Source organism: Cervus elaphus, chromosome X, assembly GCF_910594005.1.
Source record: "Cervus elaphus chromosome X, mCerEla1.1, whole genome shotgun sequence".
NCBI lineage: Eukaryota > Metazoa > Chordata > Mammalia > Artiodactyla > Cervidae > Cervus > Cervus elaphus.
In genome coordinates, this window is record NC_057848.1 from 59,036,274 (window position 1) to 59,064,068 (window position 27,795).

General features: G+C 41.3%; 1 protein-coding gene across 1 annotated transcript; it reads right to left on the reverse strand.

Annotated features, from left to right (window-relative positions):
- Positions 1 to 9,876: 9,876 nt before the first annotated feature.
- On the reverse strand, positions 9,877 to 11,211 carry LOC122690803 (integrator complex subunit 6-like). The gene is made up of 3 exons (XM_043897760.1): positions 10,851 to 11,211; positions 10,356 to 10,449; positions 9,877 to 9,984 (listed from the first exon to the last, which is right to left on the reverse strand). Exons 1-3 carry the CDS (start codon positions 10,954 to 10,956, stop codon positions 9,885 to 9,887), a joined length of 300 nt encoding a protein of 99 aa, XP_043753695.1. The 5' UTR covers positions 10,957 to 11,211; the 3' UTR covers positions 9,877 to 9,884.
- Between the last annotated feature and the right edge of the window lie 16,584 nt (positions 11,212 to 27,795).

Here is a 27,795-nt window from a genome sequence, read left to right on the forward strand (position 1 = left end):
CCACTTCTGGCTTGAGTAGTAGGCAAGATTCTCAATGTGCCCTTCAAGATTCCAGTCTTCTGGTTATTTAATTAATCTCTAACATGAGTACTGCTGTGGTGGGATTTTTTTTAATGCAAAATAAGTTTTATTTTGTTGGCACTGAAAGAAAAACAAGCAAAAGAACAGTATTTCTACATTGAGGTGAAAGCAATGTTTAAACTATCTTAGCAATGAAATGTATTCCAAAAGAAAGTATGTTTTATGAAGATTCCAAAGTACAGGTGAATCTTAACACAACAGTACAGGAATCTGTAATACTGAAGATGACTCTCTTCTGACAGGATGTTTAACAAACATATTTTTAAAATTATAAAGGCAATGAAGCAATCCCATTTAAATAACTGTGTCAACAGTGATATGGCTTTTTCCATTAATACTCTAATAATCTCATTTTAATACTTTTTACTGCCATGACAATTTTATTTAACACATAAATTCTGCTGTACTTATAAACATTGTAATTAAACTTAAAAGCTTTTGCACAGCAAAGAAAATCATAGAGAAAATGAAAAGACAACCTATAGAATGGAAGAGAATATTTGCAAATGATGCAACTGATAGGGATTAATTTACAAAATATATAACATTTAATACAGCTCAATACCACCCCTAAAATACCAAATCCAATCAAAAACTGTACTGATGATCTTAATAGACATTTCTCCAAAGAAGACATACAGATGGCCAACACACACAAGAAAAGATGCTCAATGTCTCCAATTATTGGAGAAATACAAATCAAAACTATGATGAGGTTATCTCCCCACACCAGTCAGAATGGCCATCATCAAAAAGTCTACAAATAACTATTCTGAAGAGGGTGTAGAGAAAAGGGAACCCTCCTACACTGTTGGTGTGAATGTAAATTGGTGCAGCCACTATGGAAAACAGTATGCAGGTTCCTTACAAAACTAACAGTTGAGCTACCATATGATTTAGTAATCTCACTTCTGGGCATATATCTGAAGAAAACCATACTTCAAAAAGACACATGCACCCCAATGTTTATTGCAGCATTATTTATAATAGCTAAGACATGGAAGCCCTAGAGGAGGGCATGGTAACCCACTCCAGTATTCTTGCCTGGAGAATTCCATGGACAGAGGAGCCTGGTAGGTTAAGGTCCATAGGATCACAAAGAGTCAGACATGACTGAAGTGACTTAGCAAGCACACAAGACATGGAAGCAACCTAATCTGTCCATTGACAGATGAATGGATAAAGATGTGGTGGTATGTATATGTGTATATATATACAATATTCCATTATCTATCTATTTATGATAATGGAATATTATTCAGCCATAAAAATGAAATAATGCCATTTGCAGCATCATGAATGGGCCTAGAGATTATCATATGTCATACTAAGTGAAGTAAGCCAGACAAAGATAAATAGCATGTTTTATCACTTATATGTGGAATCTAAAAATATGATATAAATGAACTTACTTACAAAACAAATAGACATCAAAAACAAACTAATGGTTACCAAAGTGATAGTGGTGGCAGGGGAGCAGGAGGGTATAAATAAGGAGTTTGGGATTAACATATACACACTACTATGTATAAAATAATAAGCAACAAGGACCTACCATATAGCACAGGGAACTCTATTCAATATCTTGTAATAACCTATAATGGAAAAGAATCTGAAAAAGAATGTGTGTGTGTGTGTGTGTGTGTGTAATGAAGACACTGGGGTATAAGTCGGGCTTCAGCTGACAACCAGTTCTCCTGACCTTGGGCAATGACATGAACCCTGGAGGCCTTAAGTGTAAATCATGGCCCTGACTCAAGAGATACTGCCAGGTTGAGGTAAGCATGAAGGTAAGAAGCCACAGCCGATCCTGGCACGTGTTATTAACATGTTCTCAGTCAGCGTTCTCCCAAGCCTTGGTACTGCATATAGGAAATGGTCACGGCCCAGTACCTAGGAAAGGCAACAAGGCCTGGGACAGAGAGAAGTTCAAGGTGGGTCATTCACTGATGATTAGTGATCTAATCTGGGGGACAGAGAAAACAGATTCTATAAATAGTGATCTAATTTGGGGGACAGAGAAAACAGATTTTATGAGCCAGAGATTAACTGAATGAGAGAAGTTTCACCCAGCCTGACAGGACAGCAGTTACTGAGAGTCATCAGAGCTGAAGAGCTGAGGCCAGTGACACTTAGGTCCTCCTTCCCCTAGGTGCTCCTGTCAGGGAAGGAAGGTGAGCAGAGCGTGTGATGTATCCAGGGTCACATGACATACAGGGACCAATGGGACGCTGTGGACCAGGGAAGCCTAAGCCCGCAGTCTGGGGGCGGCACCAGAGGAGGAGAGGAAGAAACTTGAGCTCAGGAGAGAGCTGCGCAATGAGTCATGCTGCTGCTGCTGCTGCTAAGTCACTTCAGTCGTGTCCGACTCTGTGCGACCCCTTAGACGGCAGCCCACCAGGCTCCCCCGTCCCTGGGATTCTCCAGGCAAGAACAGTCGAGTGGGTTGCCATTTCCTTCTCCAGCGCATGAAAGTGAAAAGTGAAAGTGAAGTCGCTCAGTCGTGTCCAACTCTTAGCGACTTCATGGACTGCAGCCCACCAGGCTCCTCCGTCCATGGGATTTTCCAGGCAAGAGTACTGGAGTGGGGTGCCATTGCCTTCTCTGGCAATGAGTCATAGATCCAGGGAAACCCTGATGTGCTTCTGCCCTGGGCTACTTAGCTAACCTCTTAATGTTTCCACATCCTCTTCTGTCATCTGAGGGTCATGACAGCATTGACCTGTTGGGCTTATTGTGAGGATTTAAAAAATAGCTCTTTTAATGTTTATTAGATATTTTCAAAATACCAGACACTTATCTAGGTGTGAAATCACACTGAACTAACACTCTCTCATGGATCTTACTTTCCAGTTGGGAGATAAAGACACCAGAAAACCAGAGCTTTTGTCAAGTGCTCTGAAAAAAAGTTGAAGTCAGGTGAAGAAGAGGAAAACAAGTGAACAATACTGTGAATTTGCTAGATAGGGGAGGCCTTTCTGAGGAAGAGACACCTAAGCTGAGAAAGGAGCCTGAGTTCTGCCAGGCTCAGGTTTCTTCAAAGTATCCTCTTTCCCAAGGCCAGAGCAAAGGAAAAGATATGTGTCTTAATTAAATCTTCGTGGGGAGTTCCAGCTCATATATGTGGGGTTCAGCCTGGCTGTGACCTTTCTTCCTGAATGTCTGAGATGCTTCAGCATCAGATGAAGAGACAACAGTTTTATGGAGATGGCTGAACAAGCTCCTATCATTGCATAAGTCAGTTCTCTGTGATGAATCCATACAACACACACATGCGTGTGCATGCACACACACACACACACCTCCTACTGGTTCTCCTTTTCTAGTTGAAGCCCAACTTATAGATTTTGGTATTGAAAGAGGTTCCAGAGAACACATATTAAGGGTGAATTATCTGAGATTGTTCTGTGTTTCTGGAATTCCTTCTTTAATCAGATTAAAGTCATTAGTAACTTTTATCCTGAGTTTTAAAGGGGACTGGTAGTTCATTGAAATAAATAGCAAAGGGGTTTCTCAAATTACCGTATTTGGATACCTATAATCAAGTCCCTTGCGCAGGCACAGGAGGGCTGAGAGGAGCTACTCCACATTCAAGGTCAAGAGGGGCGGCTGTGAGGTGGTACCCCTCATCCAAGGTAAGGAGCAGCGGCTGCACTCTGCTGGAGCAGCTGTGAAGAGATACCCCACGTCCAAGGTAAGAGAAACCCAAGTGAGATGGTAGGTGTTGCGAGAGGGCATGAGAGGGCAGACACACTGAAACCATATTCACAGAAAACTAGCCAATCTGGTCACAGGGACCACAGTCTTGTCTAACTCAGTGAAACTAAGCCATGCTGTGTGGGGCCACCCAAGACGGACGGGTCATGGTGGAAAGGTCTGATAGAATGTGGTCCACTGGAGAAAAGAATGGCAAAGCACTTCAGTATTCTTGCCTTGAGAACCCCATGAACAGTATGAAAAGGCAAAATGATAGGATACTGAAAGAGGAACTCCCCAGGTTGGTAGGTGCCCAATATGCTACTGGAGATCAGTGGAGAAATAACTCCTGAAAGAATGAAGGGATGGAGCCAAAGCAAAAACAATACCCAGATGTGGATGTGACTGGTGATAGAAGCAAGGTCCGATGCTGTAAAGAGCAATATTGCATAGGACCCTGGAATGTTAGGTCCATGAATCAAGGCAAATTGGAAGTGGTCAAACAGGAGATGGTAAGAGTGAATGTCGACATTCTAGGAATCAGTGAACTAAAATGGACTGGAATGGGTGAATTTAACTCAGATGACCATTATATCTCCTACTGTGGGCAGGAACCCCTTCAAAGAAATGGAGTAGCCAATCAAGGTCAACAAAAGAGTCCAAAATGCAGTACTTGGATGCAATCTTAAAAATGATAGAATGATCTCTGTTCATTTCCAAGGCAAACCATTCAATATCACAGTAATCCAAGTCTATGCCCAAACCAGTAACACTGAAGAAGCTGAAGTTGAACGGTTCTATTAAGACCTATAAGACCTTTTCGAACTAACACCCAAAAAAGACATCCTTTTCATTATAGGAGACTGGAATGCAAAAGTAGGAAGTCAAGAAACACCTGAAGAAACAGGCAAATTTGGCCTTGGAGTACAGAATGAAGCAGGGCAAAGGCTAATAGAGTTCTGCCAAGAGAATGCACTGGTCACAGCAAACACCCTCTTCCAACAACACAAGAGAAGACTCTACACATGGACATCAACAGATGATCAACACCAAAATCAGACTGATTATGTTCTTTGCAGCCAAAGATGGAGAAGCTCTATACAGGCAGCAAAAACAAGACTGGGAGCTGACTGTGGCTCAGATCATGAACTCCTTACTGCCAAATTCAGACTGAAATTGAAGAAAGTAGGGAAAACCACTAGACCATTCAGGTATGACCTAAATCAAATCCCTTATGACTATACAGTGGAAGTGAGAAATAGATTTAAAGGACTAGATCTGATAGACAGAGTGCCTGATGAACTATGGACAGAGGTTCGTGACATTGTACAGGAGACAGGGATCAAGACCATCCCCATGGAAAAGAAATGCAAAAAGGCAAAATGGTTGTCTGAGGAGGCCTTACAAATAGCTGTGAAAAGAAGAGAAGCAAAAAGCAAAGGAGAAAAGGAGATATTCCCATTTGAATGCAGAGTTCCAAAGAATAGCAAGGACAGATAAGAAAGCCTTCCTCAGCGATCAGTGCAAAGAAATAGAGGAAAACAACAGAATGGGAAAGACTAGAGATCTCTTCAAGAAAATGAGAGATACCAAGGGAACATTTCATGCAAAGATGGGCTCAATAAAGGACAGAAATGGTAGGGACCTAACAGAAGCAGAAGATATGAAGAAGAGGTGACAAGAATACACAGAACTATAAAAAAAAAATCTTAATGACCCAGATAACCACGATGGTGTGATCACTCACCTAGAGTCAGACATCCTGGAATGTGAAGTCAAGTGGGCCTTAGAAAGCATCACTACAAACAAAGCTAGTGGAGGTGATGGAATCCCAGTTGAGCTATTTCAAATCCTGAAAGATGATGCTGTGAAAAGCTGCACTCAATATGTCAGCAAATTTGGAAAACTCAGCAGTGGCCACAGGACTGGAAAAGGTCAGTTTTCATTCCAATACCAAAGAAAGGCAATCCCAAAGAATGCTCAAAATACTGCACGATTGCACTCATCTCACACACTAGTAAAGTAATGTTCAAAATTCTCCAAGCCAGGCTTCAGGAATACATGAACCGTGAACTTCCAGATGTTCAAGCTGGTTTTAGAAAAGGCAGAGGAACCAGAGATCAAATTGCCAACATCGCTGGATCATCAAAAAAGCAAGAGAGTTCCAGAAAAACATCTATTTCTGCTTTATTGACTATGCTAAAGCCTTTGACTGTGTGGATCACAGTAAACTGTGGAAACTTCGGAAAGAGATGGGAATACCAGACCACCTGACTTGCTTCTTGAGAAACCTGTATGCAGGTCAGGAAGTAACAGTTAGAACTGGACATGGAACAACAGACTGGTTCCAAATAGGAAAAGGAGTACGTCAAGGCTGTATACTGTCACCTTGCTTATTTAACTTATATGCAGAGTACATCATGAGAAACGCTGGGCTGGAAGAAGCACAAGCTGGAATCAAGATTGCCGGGAGAAATATCAATAACCTCAGATATGCAGATGACACCACCCTTATAGCAGAGAGTGAAGAGGAACTGAAAAGCCTCTTGATGAAAGTGAAAGAGGAGAGTGAAAAAGTTGGCTTAAAGCTTAACATTCAGAAAACTAAGATCATGGCATCTGGTCCCATCACTTCATGGGAAATAGAAGGGGAAACAGTAGAAACAGTGTCAGACTTTATTTTTTGGGGAGCTGCAAAATCACTGCAGATGGTGACTGCAGCCATGAAATTAAAAGATGTTTACTCCTTGGAAGGAAAGTTATGACCAACCTAGATAGCATATTAAAAAGCAGAAACATTACTTTGTCAACAAAGGTCCATCTAGTCAAGGCTATGGTTTTTCCAGTGGTCATGTATGGATGTGAGAGTTGGATGGTGAAGAAAGCTGAGAGCTGAAAAATCAATGCTTTTGAACTGTGGTGTTGGAGAAGACTCTTGAGAGTCCCTTGGACTGTAAGGAGATCCAATCAGTCTGTCCTAAAGGAGATCAATCCTGGGTTTTCATTGGAAGGACTCATGCTGAAGCTAAAACTCCATACCTTGGCCAGCTCATGTGAAGAGTTGACTCACTGGAAAAGACCCTGATGCTGGGAGGGATTGGGGGCAGGAGGAGAAGGGGACGACAGAGGATGTGATGGCTGGATGGCATCACTGACTCAATAGACATGAGTTTGAGTAAACTCTGGGAGTTGGTGATGGACAGGGAGGCCTGGCGTGCTGCAATTCATGGGGTCGCAAAGAGTCGGACACGACTGAGCGACTGAACTGAACTGAATGAAGTCCCTATGAAAGGCAAAAGTACAAGTGAGCAAGTAGACGCTATTTGTGACCATTTCAGTCAAAATAAGGAGTGTTATGATGACCGGCTTCTTCTAAATCTGCTGGATAATTTAGGGAAGAAAATAATATGCTCAGTTTTTTAAAGTCTCATTTGAAGATCTACATAAAGGACCCAAAAGTTTCTACTACTATAATCTCTTGTAGCCCCAGGGCCAAGAGGTGGGAAAACCAAACCTGAAGTCTAATGCTATGGTTGGCTGAACTACAACACAAACTGAATTCTCAAGTTCTCAAGATCTCCTCCGTTAATCTTAGAGAACTAGTTAGAAATGAATGGGATCCCGAAAAGCAGAATGGGAAACAGGCACAGACTCTGATGAAACTGGGTACTTGGAACCCCTAAATTCTGTGAGGTGATTTGCCAGTAGAAGCAAAACTTCTGTCAGAGGTGACTTTTCCTTTGCTTGAAGAATCAGTGATCCTCTGGCCTGAAGGAGCAGCCTTGCAGGGCATGGCTGATCTTCCTCAAAAGTTGCATCCACCACCTCTGTTTCCTTCAAAATCCTGTGAGAAGCCTCAAACTCCCACAGGCCACCAAGTATGATGTAAAGTGTGACCCTTGCAGAGGTACAGAATTTGCTAAAAGAACTACATAAATTTCAAAATGTGTACAAACAGAATTCTGTGGAATTCGTGTATAAATAGTTCTTTACAGTGAGGTGGAGGTAGGAAGAAAATACAGTTTAATCAGATCAAATTTTTTATATATGGGCTTATTAACCTGAGACTCTGGATTAAATGTTTTGGTGTCAGGGGTTAAGAAAGCCTCTCAGAGTTTGTGAAGCTGGTGCCTTAGTCTATTCAGGATGCTCTAGTCAAATACAAGAGGCTGGATGGCTTGCACAACAAACATCACAGGTCTGGAGCTTCCAAAGCCCAAGATCAAAGCAGCAGCAGCTTTGGTGTCTGGTGAATGTCCACTTCCAAGTTCATAGAAGGCCCACTTCTCACTACGTTCTCATGTGTTGGAAGAGGGAAGGGAGCTCTCCAGGGTCTCTTTTATAAGGTCAGTAATTCCATTCATGAGGGCTCCATCCTTGTGACCCAATCACCTCCCAAAGGTCCTACCTCCAGATACCATCACATTAGAGGTTAGGGTTTTGACATTTTCTTGGGAAGTACATGAACATTTACTCCATTGTAGTTAGTTGATTGAAAAAGCCCCAGAGGACTCAGAGAAATGCAGGAACTTCCCTGGCATACTGCAGAGTGAGACATCCAAAGGCTTAGGGAGAGTGGAACATTAGAGTGATTTATCACATAATATGTGCTCATTCACCTCAGGATATCCAAAGAACACAACTTTCACCAAGGCAGTGGTATACTGATTTCCAAGGGGAGCCTAGGCATCTGTGAAGAGCTCTGTGATGGGTCTTCTCTGTTATTATAATGACTGCAGCTTGCCCTTGAGGAAGGCCATGCTACACTGCCAAATATCACTGTCCCAACTTTCTCCAAATGGACCTGTGGCCAGTGACAAGGAGGCTGTGCAAAGGTGGAACTTCAAGTCATCAGAATTCTAAGAGATTATTCAATACCAGCTCTGAACTAATACTGATGTTTGGGCTTACCTAAGTTGTGGAATCAATGTGGTTTTACCTCATGTCCATCTCAGTGGTTAGTCCCTGAATCTACTCTCTGCTTATTTCCTTAGATGCAGAATGTATAACTGTATAAACATATTCAGAAAATGATAAAATTCACACACTGGTTCTCTGACCTGTTAAATGAGGTCTATCATGAAATAGGCCTTTGGGGAGAATGGATATATATATATGGAGGTTCCCCAGTGGCTCAGTGGTAAAGAATTCACATACAATGCAGGAGCCACAGGAGATGTGGGTTCGGTCCCTGGGTCAGGAAGATCCCCTGGAAGAGGGCATGGCAGTCCACTTTAGTATTCTTGCCTAGAGAATCCCATGGACAGAGGAGCCTGGCATGCTATGTCTGTAGGGTCACAAAGAGTCAGACATGATTGAAGTGACTTAGCATGCATGCACACAAGTATATGTGTATATGTTTTTATGGCTGAGTCCCTTTGCTGTCCACCTGAAACTATCACAACATTGTTAATTGGCTATATGCCAATATAAAATAAAGAGGTTTGAAATAAAAAAGTAAATAAAGAACAAAAACTAAACCAAACCCCCCCCAAAATGGAGTTCCTCTATAGTATGGAGTGATGGAACCTGACTATCAAAGGAAATTGTGTTGCAACTACACAGGGTCTAAGATATGTGCAGAATGTCTAGAGCTCTTCTTAGTACTTTCATGTTTTGTGGTTAGAGTTAATGAGAAATTACAACTCAACTCTGGGAGGACATCTAATGGTCCAGACCCTTTTGTAATTGAGGTTTGAGTCCTCCCTGAAGCCAAGCACCAAAACCAGCTGAGTTTTGCCTCAGTGCTGCTTCGGGAGAAAAAATAAGAAATGGATAGGGAAAGGATGCAGTAATAAATACCAGCTACACATGGTGACATGCTGAAGAAACCAGAACTGTAACAGTATTTACTGGATGATTTAATAACCCCCCCACCTCAGGTGAGAAGAAAAACAACAAATTATTCATTCAAATAAAATGCTTAGGGCAAATGCCCAGCTTTTACTAACAGAAATTTATAACATTAAATTTCCAATGCTTTTCCTTAGCCTCTGGAGACAATTTTGTTAACTAAATACATACTGAGAGGCTTTAACAACACTCCATTCCATTCCAGAAGACAGTAATCTGTTCATTATTTCTTATTGATCATGACAATAACAGGATTATATGTTTGGAATGCAAGTGTCTTTGTTGAGAAAATGGTCAGAATCTATTTTTTCTAGTATTATCTCGAGGTGCTTGATTAAGTGCCCTCTTTTAAATCTGAAAATAAAGAGACAAGTCATTAACCAAGAGACATGCAAAGAAACTATCATGTAGGAGCACTGTAGGGAACAGAAAGAGGAGCTTAACTTTACAAAAGAATATGAATGGACCCTGATGGTAAGAGACAATCCAGCAAATATAGAGTGTCAACTGAGGTTCAGGGCCCAATCAATCTCTGGTGAGAAGAGGAGCTTGGAAGAATGAGATGGACTCAAATAATATCAACCTAAATAACTATGGAGACAACTTTAACTCTCACAAAGGATTTGGGTCTGAGAAATACCAGGGGAGCTGTACCCACCCCTCACCCCAGCACTGCATCGGGCCCAACTCCCTAAAAACAATGGAGAGTTCTTCTTTACACTCACCTTGCTGCTTCCTTGATGGCAAATTCAACAAGTTGTTTCCTTACTTCTGGAGGTCTTTGCACTTCTTTAAGCAATTTGAAGATTTTTTCATATTCTGAAAATGTTTAAAAAATAAACTTTCAGTAGTTCTCAAATATAAAGTTGAGTTAGAATTCAGTCTTGGTGTATCCAATAAACTCATTAACCATTCTTCATAAACTAGAATGTTACACAATATATATGTTTTTAATGTTTAAATAAAGACACCTGAATACATCTAATAATAAAACTTTTGTAAACAATATCCAAGTAAGAATAAAAAAGGAAAAGAAAGAGAAAAAAGGGAAAAAAAGAGAAAAATATGTTATATTGTAAACTATAAAGGAATCATTCTAAATTATGTGAAAGCTCATTTCTGGGAACTAATGAGCCTTAAGAGATATGCTCAATCTATTCTAAACCACAGAATGAGAGTCTTCCAATGGTATGTATGATAGAAACTGTTATACAACATACTTCGTCCAAACTGTCGAATTTCCTTCCTTAATTGATGTTTTATATCAGCATTGGTTTCCTCTGGACCTGATGGTGGTTTTGGGGGCATCATTCCAGGTGGAGACATTGCGATGGCTTTTTGGTCATCTGTAGAGAGACAGCTGGCAATGAGTCCTCCTAGAGGGCATTACTAGAAGGTTTGTGAATCAGCCCACCTCGGCTGAAGCTGGTTAAGTCACTGGATAGAGCATCTAACTGGTTGGGTGGGATACCATCTCCTACCATATTCATAAGCTCTGGTGGAGCAGATTTTGAGAAGAAGCCATCAAGTGGGGTATGACCACTTTCCATCCCCTACTCATGGATATTGTGAATGACAGAGGCTTCTGGAAGCCTAATATGGAGATTGAACTACAATTAGGTGTCTTACATCAACCCTTCATGGACATTCATGTGCTCCTTGGTTTCTAAAACTATTTATTTCATAGTAGGAGAATATACCATGGAGAAATCTCAGAACTGAAAAATTCTCAGGAGTCAGTAAGTTCAAAATGAGCAAGTGAAATAATTATAGTTTGACTATAAAGCTCCTAGAGGAGAACATAGGCAAAACACTCTCCGACATAAATCACAGCAAGATCCTCTATGACCCACCTCCCAGAATATTGGAAATAAAAGCAAAACTAAACAAATGGGACCTAATGAAACTTAAAAGCTTTTGCACAACAAAGGAAAACTATAAGCAAGGTGAAAAGACAGCCCTCAGATTGGGAGAAAATAATAGCAAACGAAGCAACAGACAAAGGATTAATCTCAAAAATATACAAGCAACTCCTGCAGCTCAATTCCAGAAAAATAAATGACCCAATCAAAAAATGGGCCAAAGAACTAAACAGACATTTCTCCAAAGAAGACATACAGATGGCTAACAAACACATGAAAAGATGCTCAACATCACTCATCATCAGAGAAATGCAAATCAAAAACCACAATGAGGTACCATTACACACCAGTCAGGATGGCTGCTATCCAAAAGTCTACAAGCAATAAACGCTGGAGAGGGTGTGGAGAAAAGGGAACCCTCTTACACTGTTGGTGGGAATGCAAACTAGTACAGCCACTATGGAGAACAGTGTGGAGATTTCTTAAAAAACTGGAAATAGAACTGCCATATGACCCAGCAATCCCACTTCTGGGCATACACACCGAGGAAACCAGATCTGAAAGAGACACGTGCACCCCAATGTTCACCGCAGCACTGTTTATAATAGCCAGGACATGGAAACAACCTAGCTGCCCATCCGCAGACGAATGGATAAGGAAGCTGTGGTACATATACACCATGGAATATTACTCAGCCATTAAAAAGAATTCATTTGAATCAGTTCTAATGAGATGGATGAAACTGGAGCCCATTATACAGAGTGAAGTAAGCCAGAAAGATAAAAAACATTACAGCATACTAACACATATATATGGAATTTAGAAAGATGGTAATGATAACCCTATATGCAAAACAGAAAAAAAGAGGCACAGATGTACAGAACAGACTTTTGGACTCTGTGGGAGAAGGCAAAGGTGGGATGTCTCGAGAGAACAGCATCGAAACATGTATATTATCTATGGTGAAACAGATCAACAGCCCAGGTTGGATGCATGAGACAAGTGCTCAGGCCTGGTGCACTGGGAAGACCCAGAGGGATTGGGTAGAGAGGGAGGTGGGAGGGGGTATTGGGATGGGGAATACATGTAAATCCATGGCTGATTCATGTCAATGTATGACAAGACCCACTGCAGTATTGTAAAGTGATTAGCCTCCAACTAATAAAAATAAATGAAAAAAAAAGAAATAATTATAGTTTGAATTTGTGTTGGGGAAAAAGTAAGCTGGGATGGGACAGAGAGCAGGAGCTGGAGGAGGAGAGAGCCAGCCTGTGCACAAACATAGGAAGACTTACAGGCTGAGGTAAGGGCATACACGGGGCCCCGGGGAAGGGACTGGCCAGGGACCACGGAGCGGAGGACAAAGGCAGAGAAACCAAGGAGGAGACAGTAGGAGAGGATGGCAGAGCCAGGTCGGGCAGAGCCGGTGGACCAGAGTCAGCAGTTCAGACTGTGCCCTGAGTGCCTAGTAAAGGTGATGATGAGTTTTCAGCATGGATGTGGCATGCATCCTGATTTTTGTGTTGACATGATCACTTCGGCTGCAGGTCAGAAAATGGGCTGGCAGAGGGAAGTTGGAAAATAGGGACACTGGTGAAGAACTTATACTGTAGTAGCTTGGTGAGCAATTCAGCAGTGTGGACTAAGGGATAGAGAAAAATGGTGGGATTCGAGAATAATTACAATATTTGGAGGGGAAAAAGCAGAAAAGAGAATGAAAAAGTGTATCCAATAAAGAGGAAAAAAACAGTAGACTGTGGAGTATAAGAATCAAAGAATCTTTCTGTAAAGGTGTGGTTGAACATATGTATCAAATGTGGCTGAGAAGGTTTCCCTGGTGGTCCAGTGGTTAACAATCTGCCTGCCAATGCAGGAGACACAGGTTCAATCCCTGGTCCAGGAGGATCTCACATGGCGCAGAGCAACTGAGCCCATGCACCACAACTAATAACCCTGTGCTCTAGAGCCCACGTGCCACAAGTACTGACGTCTGTGCTCCACACCTAGAGCCTATGCTCCACAAGAGAAGCCACTGCATTGAGAAGCCCACACACAACTAGAAAGTAGCCCTCCTTTAGCACAACTAGAGAAAGCCTGTGCACAGCAATGAAGATCCAGCATAGCCAAAAATAAATAAAATTATTCTTAAAATGTGGCTGAGAAATCAACAGCAGTGTCAACCAAAACTGGTGACCCTAATGAGATTAGCTCCAATGGAGTAGAGAAGGCAGAAGCAGACTCTCCTGGGTAAGATCACAAAGAGGAGTTGAGGATAAGTATCCTCACCATCTTCCATGGACACAGATGACGCCCCAAGATGGGATTCTCCGTCTCTTTCTTGTTTCATTGACAGCAATGCCACACTTGACCTCTTGAAAGGACTCCTGGGTTCTCCATGATGTTTCTTTTGTTTTTTAGGCTCTACAGCAAACTCCTCTGGTTCATCAGTCATCATTCCCTGAAAACCTCAATAAACATACTCCATTAATGATAAAAAGTACCATTAAAAATTGCATTCTACATATATAAAAATGTGTGTATACACAACATGCATTTGCATCATTAATATGAATTTTATTATGGGTCAAGTTTACCATGCACCAACAGGCTACTCTCAGGAAAAGCAACCTATTTTTAGTCCAGTGAAAATGAAAGAAGGAGGAAGGTAACATGAGTATAATTCAGAGGCAAACACAGTACATTATTAATCAGGATGCTTGTGGAATGAGTGAATCTCAATAGCCAGAACTGAATAAACTCATGATTACCTCTTTGAGGAAATATAAACCATTCTGTCAACCATTATTAGGAGAAATAATTCCATTTCTTTTCCCTATTTGATTTAAACTCATCACTAACAAATATTGACTGAAACTTTACAGACTGCAACTTGTAGATGGTGAAGGCAAGAGTAGTAGGAACATTCAATCCACCCGCTTCCAATCGCACAGAGGTTCAAATGTCAATCTCAGAGCTACATGACAGGCACTACTCAATGCTGGCGGTAGATAAAGATGAGATGTCCTGGTATGAAATACTAACTTAAAGTTCTTATCACCCAAGGATAAACCTGAGAATGTGCAACACTGTTATTTTAATAAAGTTATGATAAACATCTTTCTGAACCATTTACATTTTTCATTAAAGAGGACTGCAAAAGGGGGAAGTTATTTTCTTAGTTTATTTGATACCAGTTAGGTTCTCTTCTGGGCTACAGGGTGGCTCAGATGGTAAAGAATCTGCCTGCAGTGCAGGAGACCAGGGTTCGATCCCTGGGTTGGGAAGATCCCCTGGAAAAGGGAATGGCAACCCACTCCAGTATTCTTGCCTGGAGAATTCCATGGACAGAAGAGCCTGGCAGGCTACAGTCCATGGGGTCACAAAGAATTGGACACAACTGAGCAACTAACACTTCCACTTCACTTTCAGGTTCTCTTCTAATTGCTTTACATTTACGAACTTATTTTTATCTTCCAAGATGCTAAAATTTTGGCAAAAACTCAGGGACAAAATAACAAAGCAAAGATTTTGGGGTAAGGAGGAACAAACATTTGCAAAGATTCCTGTAATTGGTGGGATGTCTTGGCAGTAGAGGAGCTTTCCCCCAGGTCAAAAGCAGTCAGCCTCAAATAAAATCTGTTAATCAAAATCTCTTTACTTGGAAGAGTACTGCCTTATGAAAGAGTCAAGATGAGTAAAGGAGGTGGTTAGCATTTAGAGTAGCCAAAAAGAACATGAATGTAATGGAAATCTGTACAATAAGGCCCTATGTGGTGTCTTCAATGAGGTTTTAAAAAGGGAACTAGGAGAACAGGATTGAATAGCGAAAATAAATATCAGTGTGCTTACTACTACATTTCTCACTCCAATACTGATATGCTTATATATCAATCCATCCCGCGTGAGGTTTCAGAGTGTGAATCCATCCTTCTGAGAATTATCATTCCCTAGGAAACTACAGAAATTGCATTTTGAACCCAAACTGCTGAATGTCAGAGCATGGGCTAAACTGTTGAATGTTGACCAGCACAGGAGGCTTAACAATCCTCAAACATGACTCCAAGCCCAACAGAGGAGTTCATCACTCCCTTGGTTTCTTTATGCTCCTGCCGGGGACCTCACATTGGATCTGCTTATGTAAAAGCAGAAAGTAACACCTCTCTGAGAGCTTTTCTCCAGTCTCTGCATTGTGCAGTTTCAGCGCCAGAGGGGAGCTTTGGTAGGCAAAATTTCTTAAAACTGAGATAAGAGTATAAAAAGAACACTGTCTCTTTATGATGACACTCCAGCCTTTCATAATATTTAATGTTAAAAGTGGTTTTGTTGGGGCTTCCCTGGTGGCTCAGTGGTAAAGAATCTGTCTGCCAATGCAAGAGACCCAGCTTGATCCCTGGTCCAGAAAGATCCCACATGTAGCAGAACAACAACTTGTGCGCCACAACTATTGAGTCTGTGCTCTTCAGCACGGGAGCTACAACTACTGAGCCCTCTTTTCCCAACTACTGAAGCCCACTCGCCCTAGAGACTATGCTCTGCAATAAAAGAAGCCACCACAATAAGAAGTTCATGCACTGCAACTAGAAAGTAGCCCTGGCTTGCTGCACCTAGAGAAAAGCCCTCATAGCAACAAAAACTCAACACAGCCAAAATAGATAAGTAAAGTAGTTGCTAGAATGGCGATTTTCAAATTATTTTTTTTTCCTTTTTCCTTTCCACAGTGAACACTATGGTTCATCTATGTGGTTTGCATAGATGCCTTCAACTGCAGGGGAACACTCCACCCATTTTGGCTAAAATGATAGAACAGTTCAACACACCCCTGAAGATTAGCTTTATGTGAGGCTGAACCCTCAAGAGCCTAGTCTCTTTCCATCATTCCCATCTTCTTTCTTTGATGCCACTTCCATCCCATTTGGGCTGTCAGAGGCTGCTGAATTACATGCTACTTCAATCATATCTAGCAGCAAAAACAGGTATGTCCTTGTCCTAGCATTCCCAGTAGAAATCTGAAGATTTACTCTGAACTTTTTAGTTCACATTTTATACTTGAATCAACTACTGTGGTAAAAGAGGGCATTAGAATGCACTGATTTCCAAAGCCCAGTTCAAAAATGGTAAAAAACAAAAAAACAAAATCAGAAGTATGACATTTGAAAAACACTAACAATAACATGGAGAAACCTCAGGTAAAATTGATCTAGGTTACATTTACCCATAAATAAACAATACTAAGAATGAAAAGGAGACATACCATAGATCCATTAGAGGTTTTCTTAATGGAGGGCATACTATGAATGACTTCATTTCAGGTTTAAAAGCTGAGATGAACTAGACATATCTATGGAAAAATAGAGCCTGTCAAAATTTACCAAACAAGAAATAGAAAATCTGAGTGCTCCTGTATCTGGTAAAACTATGAATAAAAAAAATGAAAAACCTTATTATCCAGAAGGCATCCCTGAGGAGTCCTCCAAACATTTAGGAGGACCTAACACCAGTTCTAACAAACTCTTTTGTAAAACAGAAAATAGGGGACTAGTTTTCAACTCATTTTATGAGGTCAATATAAAGCTGATACAAACATCTAACCAAGACATTAGAAGAAAGGAAAACTACAAGTCAAAATCTCTTCCTTGAAAATAGACACAAAAATTGTAAACCAAAGATTAGCACACATACCCCCCCCAAAAAAAAAAACTGATGAAAATGATATACACCAACATGGTATAGTATACACCTTAGGAAAGGCAAGGTTCATGTCAAATTCAAAAATCACTCAGTGTTGGACTTCCCTGGTGATTCAGTGGTTAAGAATCCTCCTACCAAACCCTCTTACACTGTTGGTGGGAATGCAAACTAGTACAGCCACTATGGAGAACAGTGTGGAGATTCCTTAAAAAACTGGAAATAGAACTGCCATATGACCTAGCAATCCCACTCCTGGGCATACACACCGAGGAAACCAGAATTGAAAGAGACACATGTACCCCATTGTTCATCGCAGCACTGTTTACAATGGTCAGGACATGGAAGCAACCTAGATGTCCATTGGCAGATGAATGGATAAGAAAGCTGTGGTACATATACACAATGGAATATTACTCAGCTATTAAAAAGAATGCATTTGAATCAGTTCTAATAGGGTGGATGAAACTGGAGGCTATTATACAGAGTGAAGTAAGTCAGAAAGAAAAACACCAATACAGTATACTAACGCATATACATGGAATATAGAAAGATGGTAACGATGACCCTATATGCTAGACAGCAAAAGAGACACAGATGTAAAGAACAGACTTTTGGACTCTATGGGAGAAGGCGAGGGTGGGATGATTTGAGAGAATAGCACTGAAACATGTATATTACCATATGTGAAATAGATCGCCAGTCCAGGTTTGATACATGAGACAGGGTGCTCAGGGCCGGTGCACTGAGATTATCCTGAGGGATGGGATGGGGAGGGAGGTGGGAGGGGGGTTCAGGATGGGGAACACATGTACACCCATGGCTAATTCATGTCAATGTATGGCAAAAACCACCACAATATTGTAAAGTAATTAGCCTCCAATTAAAATAAACAAATAAATTCTCAAAGCTACCAACGGTATTTTTCACAGAACTAGACCAAAGAATTTCACAATTTGTATGGAAATACAAAAAACCTCGAATAGCCAAAGTAATCTTGAGAAAGAAGAATGGAATTGGAGGAATCAACCTGCCTGACTTCAGACTCTACTACAAAGCCACAGTCATCAAGACAGTATGGTACTGGCACAAAGACAGAAATATAGATCAATGGAACAGAATAGAAAGCCCAGAGATAAATCCACGAACCTATGGACACCTTATCTTTGACAAAGGATGCAAGGATATACAATGGAAAAAAGACAACCTCTTTAACAAGTGGTGCTGGGAAAACTGGTCAACCACTTGCAAAAGAATGAAACTAGAACACTTTCTAACACCATACACAAAAATAAACTCAAAATGGATTAAAGATCTAAATGTAAGACCAGAAACTATAAAACTCCTAGAGGAGAACATAGGCAAAACACTCTCCGACATAAATCACAGCAGGATCCTCTATGACCCACCTCCCAGAATATTGGAAATAAAAGCAAAAATAAACAAATGGGACCTAATGAAACTTAAAAGCTTTTGCACAACAAAGGAAACTATAAGTAAGGTGAAAAGACAGCCCTCAGATTGGGAGAAAATAATAGCAAACGAAGCAACAGACAAAGGATTAATCTCAAAAATATACAAGCAACTCCTGCAGCTCAATTCCAGAAAAATAAATGACCCAATCAAAAAATGGGCCAAAGAACTAAACAGACATTTCTCCAAAGAAGACATACAGATGGCTAACAAACACATGAAAAGATGCTCAACATCACTCATCATCAGAGAAATGCAAATCAAAAACCACAATGAGGTACCATTACACGCCAGTCAGGATGGCTGCTATCCAAAAGTCTACAAGCAATAAACGCTGGAGAGGGTGTGGAGAAAAGGGAACCCTCTAACACTGTTGGTGGGAATGCAAACTAGTACAGCCATTATGGAGAACAGTGTGGAGATTTCTTAAAAAACTGGAAATAGAACTGCCATATGACCCAGCAATCCCACTTCTGGGCATACACACTGAGGAAACCAGATCTGAAAGAGACACGTGCACCCCAATGTTCATCACAGCACTGTTTATAATAGCCAGGACATGGAAGCAACCTAGATGCCCATCAGCAGATGAATGGATAAGGAAGCTGTGGTACATATACACCATGGAATATTACTCAGCCGTTAAAAAGAATTCATTTGAATCAGTTCTAATGAGATGGATGAAACTGGAGCCCATTATACAGAGTGAAGTAAGCCAGAAAGATAAAGAACATTACAACATACTAACGCATATATATGGAATTTAGAAAGATGGTAACAATAACCCTATATGCAAAACAGAAAAAGAGACACAGAAATACAGAACAGACTTTTGAACTCTGTGGGAGAAGGTGAGGGTGGGATGTTTCGAAAGAACAGCATGTATACTATTTATGGTGAAACAGATCACCAGCCCAGGTGGGATGCATGAGACAAGTGCTCGGGCCTGGTGCACTGGGAAGACCCAGAGGAATCGGGTGGAGAGGGAGGTGGGAGGGGGGATCGGGATGGGGAATACGTGTAAATCTATGGCTGATTCATATCAATGTATGACAAAACCCACTGAAATGTTGTGAAGTAATTAGCCTCCAACTAATAAAAAAATAAAAATTAAAAAAAATTTTAAAAAATAAAATAAATTTTCAAAGAAGAATCCACCTACCAATGTAGGGGACACAGATTTGATCCCTGCTCCAAGAAGATCTCACATACTGAGGGAAAACTAAGTTCATGTGCCACAAGTATTGAGCCTGTGCTCTAGAACCCTGGAGCAGCAACTACTGAAGCCCGCACACCCTAGAAACTGTGCTTCACAACAAGAGAAGCCACCACAGTGTGAAGCCCACATACCACAACTACAGAGTAACCCCTGCTCTCCACAACTGGAGAAAATTCTCACACAGCAATGAAGACTCAGCACAGCCAAAAATAAATAAATCATTTTTAAAAATCAGTGTTAACCACATTTAAAAAAAAAAAAAAGAAAAATCATATGATCATTTTTAGAGAAGTTTTTTTTAATTTTCTTTTTATTTATTTATTGGCTGCACTATGCAGCATGTGGGATCTTGGTTTCCCTGACCAGGGATCAGACTGGTGATCCTACAATGGAAGTGTGGAGTTTTAACCACTAGATCACCAGGGAAGCCCCCACATGATCATTTTTAAAGATGAGTCCAATGAGTCCAAGTTCAGCATCTACTCATGATTAAAAATTATCAGCAACTCAGAAGAGAAGGCAATTTCCATAACCTAATCAAAATCTTACAGCAAAAAGCCATATGTTTAAAGAAAAAATATCCTATAGCAAACATCATACTTAATGGTGATATACCAAACACTTTCTACCTGAGTTTATAAACAAGACCAGGACGCCCACTATAAGTGCAGTAGAACCAAAAACACTATAGCTATGAGGTTTGCAAAGGAAGAAGTAAAAGTATCATTATTCACAGATGACATTTTTGTACACATAGAGTAGCCAAAATGATGCAAAATAGAGTTAATCAATGAATGAAGCCAAGTGACTTGACATAAAGGAAATACTAGGAAAAAAAAACCTAGTATTTCACTATAATACTAAAAATAATTAGAAAGAGAATTTAAAATACCACTGAAAATAGTATCAAGAACATAAAATGCCAAGAAATTAATGAAAGAGGTGCTAGAGCACTATATGTAAAAATATAAAACATCACTGAGAGAAAAGAAAGACCTCAGTAAATGAAGTGAAATAATTTTTGAATGGATTGGAAGACTTGTTTTTAAGTCATTGTCATTTTTTCCCAAAATGATTATTACAATCATATTTAAAATTCCATCATGATAGTTGTGGGGAAAATCTTCAAGCTGATAATAAAATGTATAAGGATATTTAAGGGCTGTGAATAGTCATGACAATCTTTAAGAAAATGAACAAAGTTGGAAGACACACAGAATCAGATATGAGATTTACTATAAAGGTATAGTATTTAAAAAATATATGGTATTGGAGCAGGGATAGGCCAATTTTTTTTTCACCAATGGAAGAGGACATAGAATATATATTCTTATGTTTCTATAAGAATATAGAAATAAATCTGGAAATATACAATTGCTAGATTTATGACACTGTGAGCTGCAACTCAATGTGTAAATGATAGTCCATTTAATAAGTCTACTTGATAAATACAGGGAAAAAATAAACCTTGACTCTTACCACATTCCATTCTATAAGACATTTAATTGAGATGAATATGAGATCTAGAAGAAAACTCAGAATGTGATCTTCATAGCATAGGGTAGGCAAAGGTTTTTAAAGGTATAAAAGCACTAACCATTAAGAATAAATTGATTAAGTGGACTTAAGTTTTCCACTAATCAAAAGACACATTTAAGAGTGAAAAAGAAAAATAGTTATAGAAGATACTAAAAATTATACATTTAAATATATATGCTCATGTCTATATCTCAAAAGATAGAATCCAGAATATATGCAGAACTACAAATCATTTGTAAAATAAAAAGATATCAATAAAATATGGGTACAAAACCTAAAAATCTACTTCACAAAGACATACATGAATAGCCCCCCTAAAAACCATTATTTGGCAGAAAATTCAAGTTTAGACATAATGAGAGTTCACTGCACACACACCAGAGTAGCTGAAATTATAGACTGACTTTATAACAAGTGTTTTTGAGCATACGATGGAACTTGAATTTTCATACATTGCTGAACCCAGATTCCCACACAAATGCCCAAGGCCATACTTGAAACTTTAAAGAACTTCCTCAAGGCTGAGGGATAGAAATCATAGGAAAAGTATCCCACCCCACGGCTCAGCCAGAACAATCAGTTCCACCTTAGTCTCAGAGCACCCTCGGAATAGCACCTCCTCGGTTGTGACAGCACCTAAGTCCTCCCAAGATGGAGACAAGCGCTCCCACTAACAGTCCTCACAGACAATGAGCAGATCACAAGGAGAAGCTGCCTCATCAAAGCAGAGACACACAGTCCAAGCACAACTGCTCCCCATGCTGATCTGAGCACCTGAGAAAAGGCTTTCATCACTGAGGGAAAGCCCCCCCAAAGGAGAGGGACCCACAGCCCTGAGGTAACACAGCCAGGAAACGTCTTCGCTCAGGGCTGGGACAGTCACCAAGAAGCACTCACCCACTATCCCCCAGCTTCCGCAGAAGCATCGCTTCACCCAGGAGAGGAGAATCACACAGGGAACCATCCCAGAACTGAGCAGGAGATCCAGGGCCAGCCCTGTCCCCGACAAGACTGAAGTAAAGCATCCGAGAAACGGCCTCCCCCCGGGCTGAAGCCAGACCCCAAGGCAGCATCTCCCCAGAGCTGAGGGGGTCCCCCAGGAAAGGCTCCTCCCCGGATGGAGAACACCCGGGGACAGACACCCTCTGAGGCAGAGAGAAAGTCCCTGGGAAAAGAATCCACATTCCTGCTATCAATCCTGACTTTAATGGAGGAGCCTGGAAGCAACCCACAAAATAGCAATAAATGCGTCAAGGCTTCACAGGTAGAACTTTCTAAAATGTACCCTGGGCAGCTGCCAGAAATACGTTCTCCTCAGGTGTCTGGGAGTAAAGTACACGATGAAGTGTCTCACCAGAAGCAAATGTGTTACTGCCTGGGAGGACTCAAGGGAAGCCCCTGGCCACAGATGCCACTGGCAAGAGCACCACATCACTGGGCACTGGAGATGCTGCCACCTAGAGAGGCCTCCACCCTGAGCAACTGAACAAGTGGCCTAGAACCTGGAGCCTGCATCCGCTCCACGCCCCGCCCCCAACCCCGCCCCGCAGCCCTACTTCTGGCGCCCTCTGCAGGCAGACTTTTGCGTCCACTTCCACAAGAGAAAAAAAAAAAAAAATTAAAGGAACCAGAACCACTTTCACAGGTCAGGCCAAAAGGGTGACTTTGAAACTGAGGGAGTAAGTCAGTACTGGCACACTATAGTAACAGAAAAAGAGAAAGGTTATATGATCATCCTAATTGATGCAGAAAACACATGTGATAAAATGCAGAAAATATCCATGAGGAACGATTAAAAGCATTTGTTAAGAAGGAGGTCTATCAGAAATCTACAATGCAGTTATTCCTAGGGGAGGAACATTTGAAGGACTCCATGTAAAATCAAAACAAGACAGGATTGCCCATTGTCATCCCTTCTATTCAACACTGCAATACAGGATTTCTGCCTTGAACTTTCAGGTAGTGACTCGGGCTCTTCACACAGCAGGCTCTCAGACTACTGAATTATGGACAAGTCCTGAGAATCGTGCTTTTTCAAGGAGTTGCCAGGCACCTTAAATGTGACAGTCCTCTGAGAATGGAGTTTTGGGGAAGCTCCAAACCTTTTCCTCCCTCTTCAGTGGCTGATATATTGCCACTTTTTAGAGCAACCATACCATAATTGTGAGTCTTTAGATTTCCAAAGCTCCCAAGGAGCAGAAGAGATGATGGGAAGAGGACCATTTAAAACACCACAAAGTTAGCTGTTATAATTGCTTTATTATTGTTTCCTGTTGCTAGTGTTGTCTTAGCCATTTTTCTTGAATAAATGTTATTCAGATTTTTACAACTGCTTTGTTAATAACAAAGTTCTGAAAACCCTTTATTCTGACAATATCTGCCAGTGTCGTCATTACTTTTTAGCGGTAGTAGATTTTCAGAAGTCCTCCCTCCACAGATCAAGAAGAGCCCGTTTCTATATATGCTACATTTAAGTCCAAGAAATCAAACTGTATATTACTTAGAGTCTTATTCTTCTAGAAGCAAACCAACATGTGGTGCTTATTTAATTGTGCACAACTGTCTACAACCAGGACTTACTTCTTTTATCAAATAGTTATAGAAAACTCTGCATAAGGATATGGTGTGGCATCAGAGAGTATATGTTTTTATTGCTGCATAAAAAAATTATCTCAAGGGGACGGTCCTAAGATGGAGGAGGAATAGGACAGGGAGACCACTTTCTCCCCCACAATTTATAGAAAGAACATTTGAACGCTGAGAAAATTCCACAAAACAACTTCTGAATGCTGGCAGAGGACATCAGGCACCCAGAAAGGCAGTCCATTGTCTTCAAAAGGAGGTAAGGACAAAATATAAAAGATAAAAAGAGAGACAAAAGAGTTAGGGATGGAGACCCATCCCGGGAAGGGAGTCTTAAAAGAGGAGAAGTTTCCAAACACCAGGAAACCCTCTCACTGGCAGGTCTGTGGGGAGTTTTGGAATCTCAGAGGGCAACATAACTGGGAGGAAAAATAAATAAATTAATAAAACCCATAGATTATGTGCCTAATGACAACTCCCAGGAGAGAAGTAGCCCAGACACTCGCATCCACCACCAGAAAGTGGGGACTGAACAGGGAGGGGTGGGCTGCATTGCTTAAGGTAAGGACCGGGCCTGAATTCCCTGAGGGCAATCTGAGCGAGCTAACTGTGAGATAGCAACCCAAACTGTGGGATAGCCAGAGAGAGAGAAAAATATCCTGCGAAAAGTCCTAACCTAAGGCACTGCTGGGCCCGCTCACAGAACAAAGGACTGAGCGAATATCAGAGGAGAGCTAGCTGGCTGCAGACCTGCCCATCCCCCACCAGAGGCAGGGAGGCAGGCGGGCAGCAGCCAGAGCCATAAAGGGGCAATCTCGGCCTCGGAGATGGTATCTTCTACCAAACTGTGAGCAGGCTCCCAGTTGCTAACAAAGACTTCCAGGGATTCTGGATGGTTGACATTCACTGGGAGGGTCGCAGCCAGAGATCAGCTCCCCAGAAGAGACACACAGCACACCTGAGACGGCGCGCCTACTGCATACCCAGGAAACTGAGTGGCTGGGACAGGGAAGGCAATAAGATGTACCCCCCCACAAGGGGAGAGTGCGCTTGCCAAGCACCTGGTCGCCTGAGCTGCTTGGACCTGGGAAGGGCACAAAACACAGGCCCAGCTGAGTCTGCGCCTTTGTGGAATACCCGAGAACCTGAGCCTGAGTGGCTTAGACCTGGGAAGTGCATGCAACCCAGGGCCCACTTTAGATAGTTCCCCTGCACAGCAACCTGGAGCCTGAGCAGTGTAGACCATGAAAGCACACATGCAGTGATCGGGGGCAAACCCAGTGTGTCTGAGACACTGCGAGCACTCCCCACACACGCCAGTGATATTTGTTTGCAGTGTTCCTCCCTCCCCACAGCACGACTGAACAAGTGAGCTTAAATAAGTGACCACCTTCGCCCCCTTGTGTCAGGGCAGAAATTAGACACTGAAGAGACCTGCAAACAGAAGAAGCCAAAATAAACAGAGGGAAGCGCTTTGGAAGTGACAGGTACAACAGATTAAAACACTGCAGTTAGCACCGACTACATAGGAAGAGGCCTACAGATCTTGAGAAGTATAAGCTGGAATAAGGAACTATCTGAAACTGAATTGACCCCACACTGCCCACAACAGCTCCAGAGAAATTCCTAGATATATTTTTACTATTATCATTTTATAATTAAAAAAATTTTTTTTAAATTTTAAGTCCTCTATTACTCCCTTAATTTTCATTTTTATAACCTACTATTAACTTGCAAAAAAAGACCCTACTTTTAAAGCAAACTTCATATATATTTTTTATAATTTTTGTGATTTTGTTTTGCTTTTTTCATATTGTATTTTTGAGAGTCTAACCTTTACTCTAGATTTTTAATCTTTGATTTTTGGTATTTGTTATCAACTTTGTACCTTTAAGAATCCAATCTTCAGTATCCATTTTTACTTAGGAGTGTAATTACTGGCTTGATTACTCTCTCCCCCCTTTGACTCTCCTTTTTTTTTCCCCAGGTCACGTCTATCTCCTCCCTCCCCCTTCTCTTCTCTACACAACTCTGTGAAGCTTTTTGTATGTTCCAGGCTGTGGAGAACACTTAAGGAACTGATTACTGGCTAGATCTGTCTCTCTACTCTTGATCCCCCCTTTTCTCCTCCTGGTCACCTCTATCTCCCTCCTCCCTCTTCTCTTCTCCATGTAACACTCTCAATACATACAGAAATGTATCTGAACAGTTCAACTACTATGCAAACATTCATAGAGCCCTGGCACTCATGATTTAATGTCTCCTCAATGCTCTGTATGAGTTAAAAAGCTCCAAGTCTCAGTTGATGTCAAGATGTCTGATATCCACACTTTATCACCCCAAATCCCTGTCAGTACATGATCCTCCTCATCCATCTTTTCTGTCTCAGAAAAGTGAATTTCTTTTTACTCCAGGTCTAACACATTTCCTCCATTGACTCATCATCCTCTGTGCTGGGCACCATGCCAGGAGCTGGGAGAGGCCTCCAACAGCACACATAGAAACAATCCCCACCTTTATGGAATGTCCATGCTCATGGAAAGGCCAGGTAGGAAGTGTACTATGATCCAACAAAATAATTACAGTTCAAATTCGTGTTCGGGGAGAAGTACGCAGGGAGGGGACAGAGAGCAGGAGGGCGAGCCCCAGTGGATTATGAGGTCAGAAAGATCATTCTGAGCAGGTGTCCTTTGGGCAGAGGCTGGAGGGGGAAAGAGAGCTGTCCTGTGCCCATGCAGAGGACACATGTTAAGAGAGGATGGTGGGCCCAGGTCGTGCAGAGCTGGTGGACCAGAGTCAGGAGCTCATATTGTGCTCTGAGTACCAACGAAAGGTAATGAGGCATTTTCAGCATGGATGTGGTGTGATCTGATTTCTGTGTTGACATGACCACTCTGGCTTCAGGGTTAAACAGTGAGGGTCAGTCTAGCAAGAATGGGGATCAGATCAGATAAGAAACTATTGTAATAGCTTGTTGAATGTTCACATCAGAGTAGACTAGAGATGATAGAGAAAAATGGTGGGATTCAGGACTCTTTACAATAATATCTACAGGGAAAATGACAAGGGAAAGTAGGGGAAAAAAGAACAAAAGGGGGTTACAAATATGAGAAGAAAAGCAGTAGACCTTGGAATATGGGAGTCCAAGAAAGTTTCCATGAAGGAGGGAGCTAACAACTGTGTCAAGTATGGCTGGGAAATTAATGGCAATATCAGCCAAAACTGGAGAGATTGATAACAGTTCCAGTAAAGTGGAGGTGGCAGAATCCACACTTCACTGGGTAAGATCATGAAGAGGAGGTGAGAACAGTCATCCTTACCATCTCCATGGACTCAAATGAGGTTCCAGAATAGGACTCTCCTTCCTCTTCCTGTTTCACTGACAGCAGGACCACACTCAGCTTTCCCTTAGAGGCATAAGGACTCTTGGGTTCTCCACAAAGTTCCATTTGTTTTTCAGGCTCTACAGCCAACTCTGTTTCATCACTCATCATTTCCTGAAAAACATCAATGCACAGGTTCCATTCGCAACAAAAATCCAACAATCGCAAAATTGCAAACAGTTTGTGTATGTATATACAATCAAGAAAGTGACCATGGAGTTTTATCCATGGTCCAATATTTACCATACCTCAACAAATACTCTTTCCAGAAAACACCACTTAATTTTAATCCAGCCTAAAAATGGAGGAAGTTAACACACAAGGTTGTGTCAAAAGCCAAATGTGGTATAACCATGAGTAATCAGAATGCTTGGGGAATGGACAACTCTCATCAACAAACAAGGTGAATTACCTCTTTGAG

What these genes read in the sequence shown, in the direction of transcription:
- LOC122690803 (XM_043897760.1), bottom strand. Translation starts at nt 10,956, where the DNA reads ATGTCTCCACCTGGAATGATGCCCCCAAAACCACCATCAGGTCCAGAG. An exon ending in AATTCGACAGTTTGGACGAA is followed by an intron (nt 10,450 to 10,850) that starts GTATGTTGTATA and finishes AAACATTTTCAG; the next exon opens with AATATGAAAAAATCTTCAAA. An exon ending in GCCATCAAGGAAGCAGCAAG is followed by an intron (nt 9,985 to 10,355) that starts GTGAGTGTAAAG and finishes CTTTATTTTCAG; the next exon opens with ATTTAAAAGAGGGCACTTAA.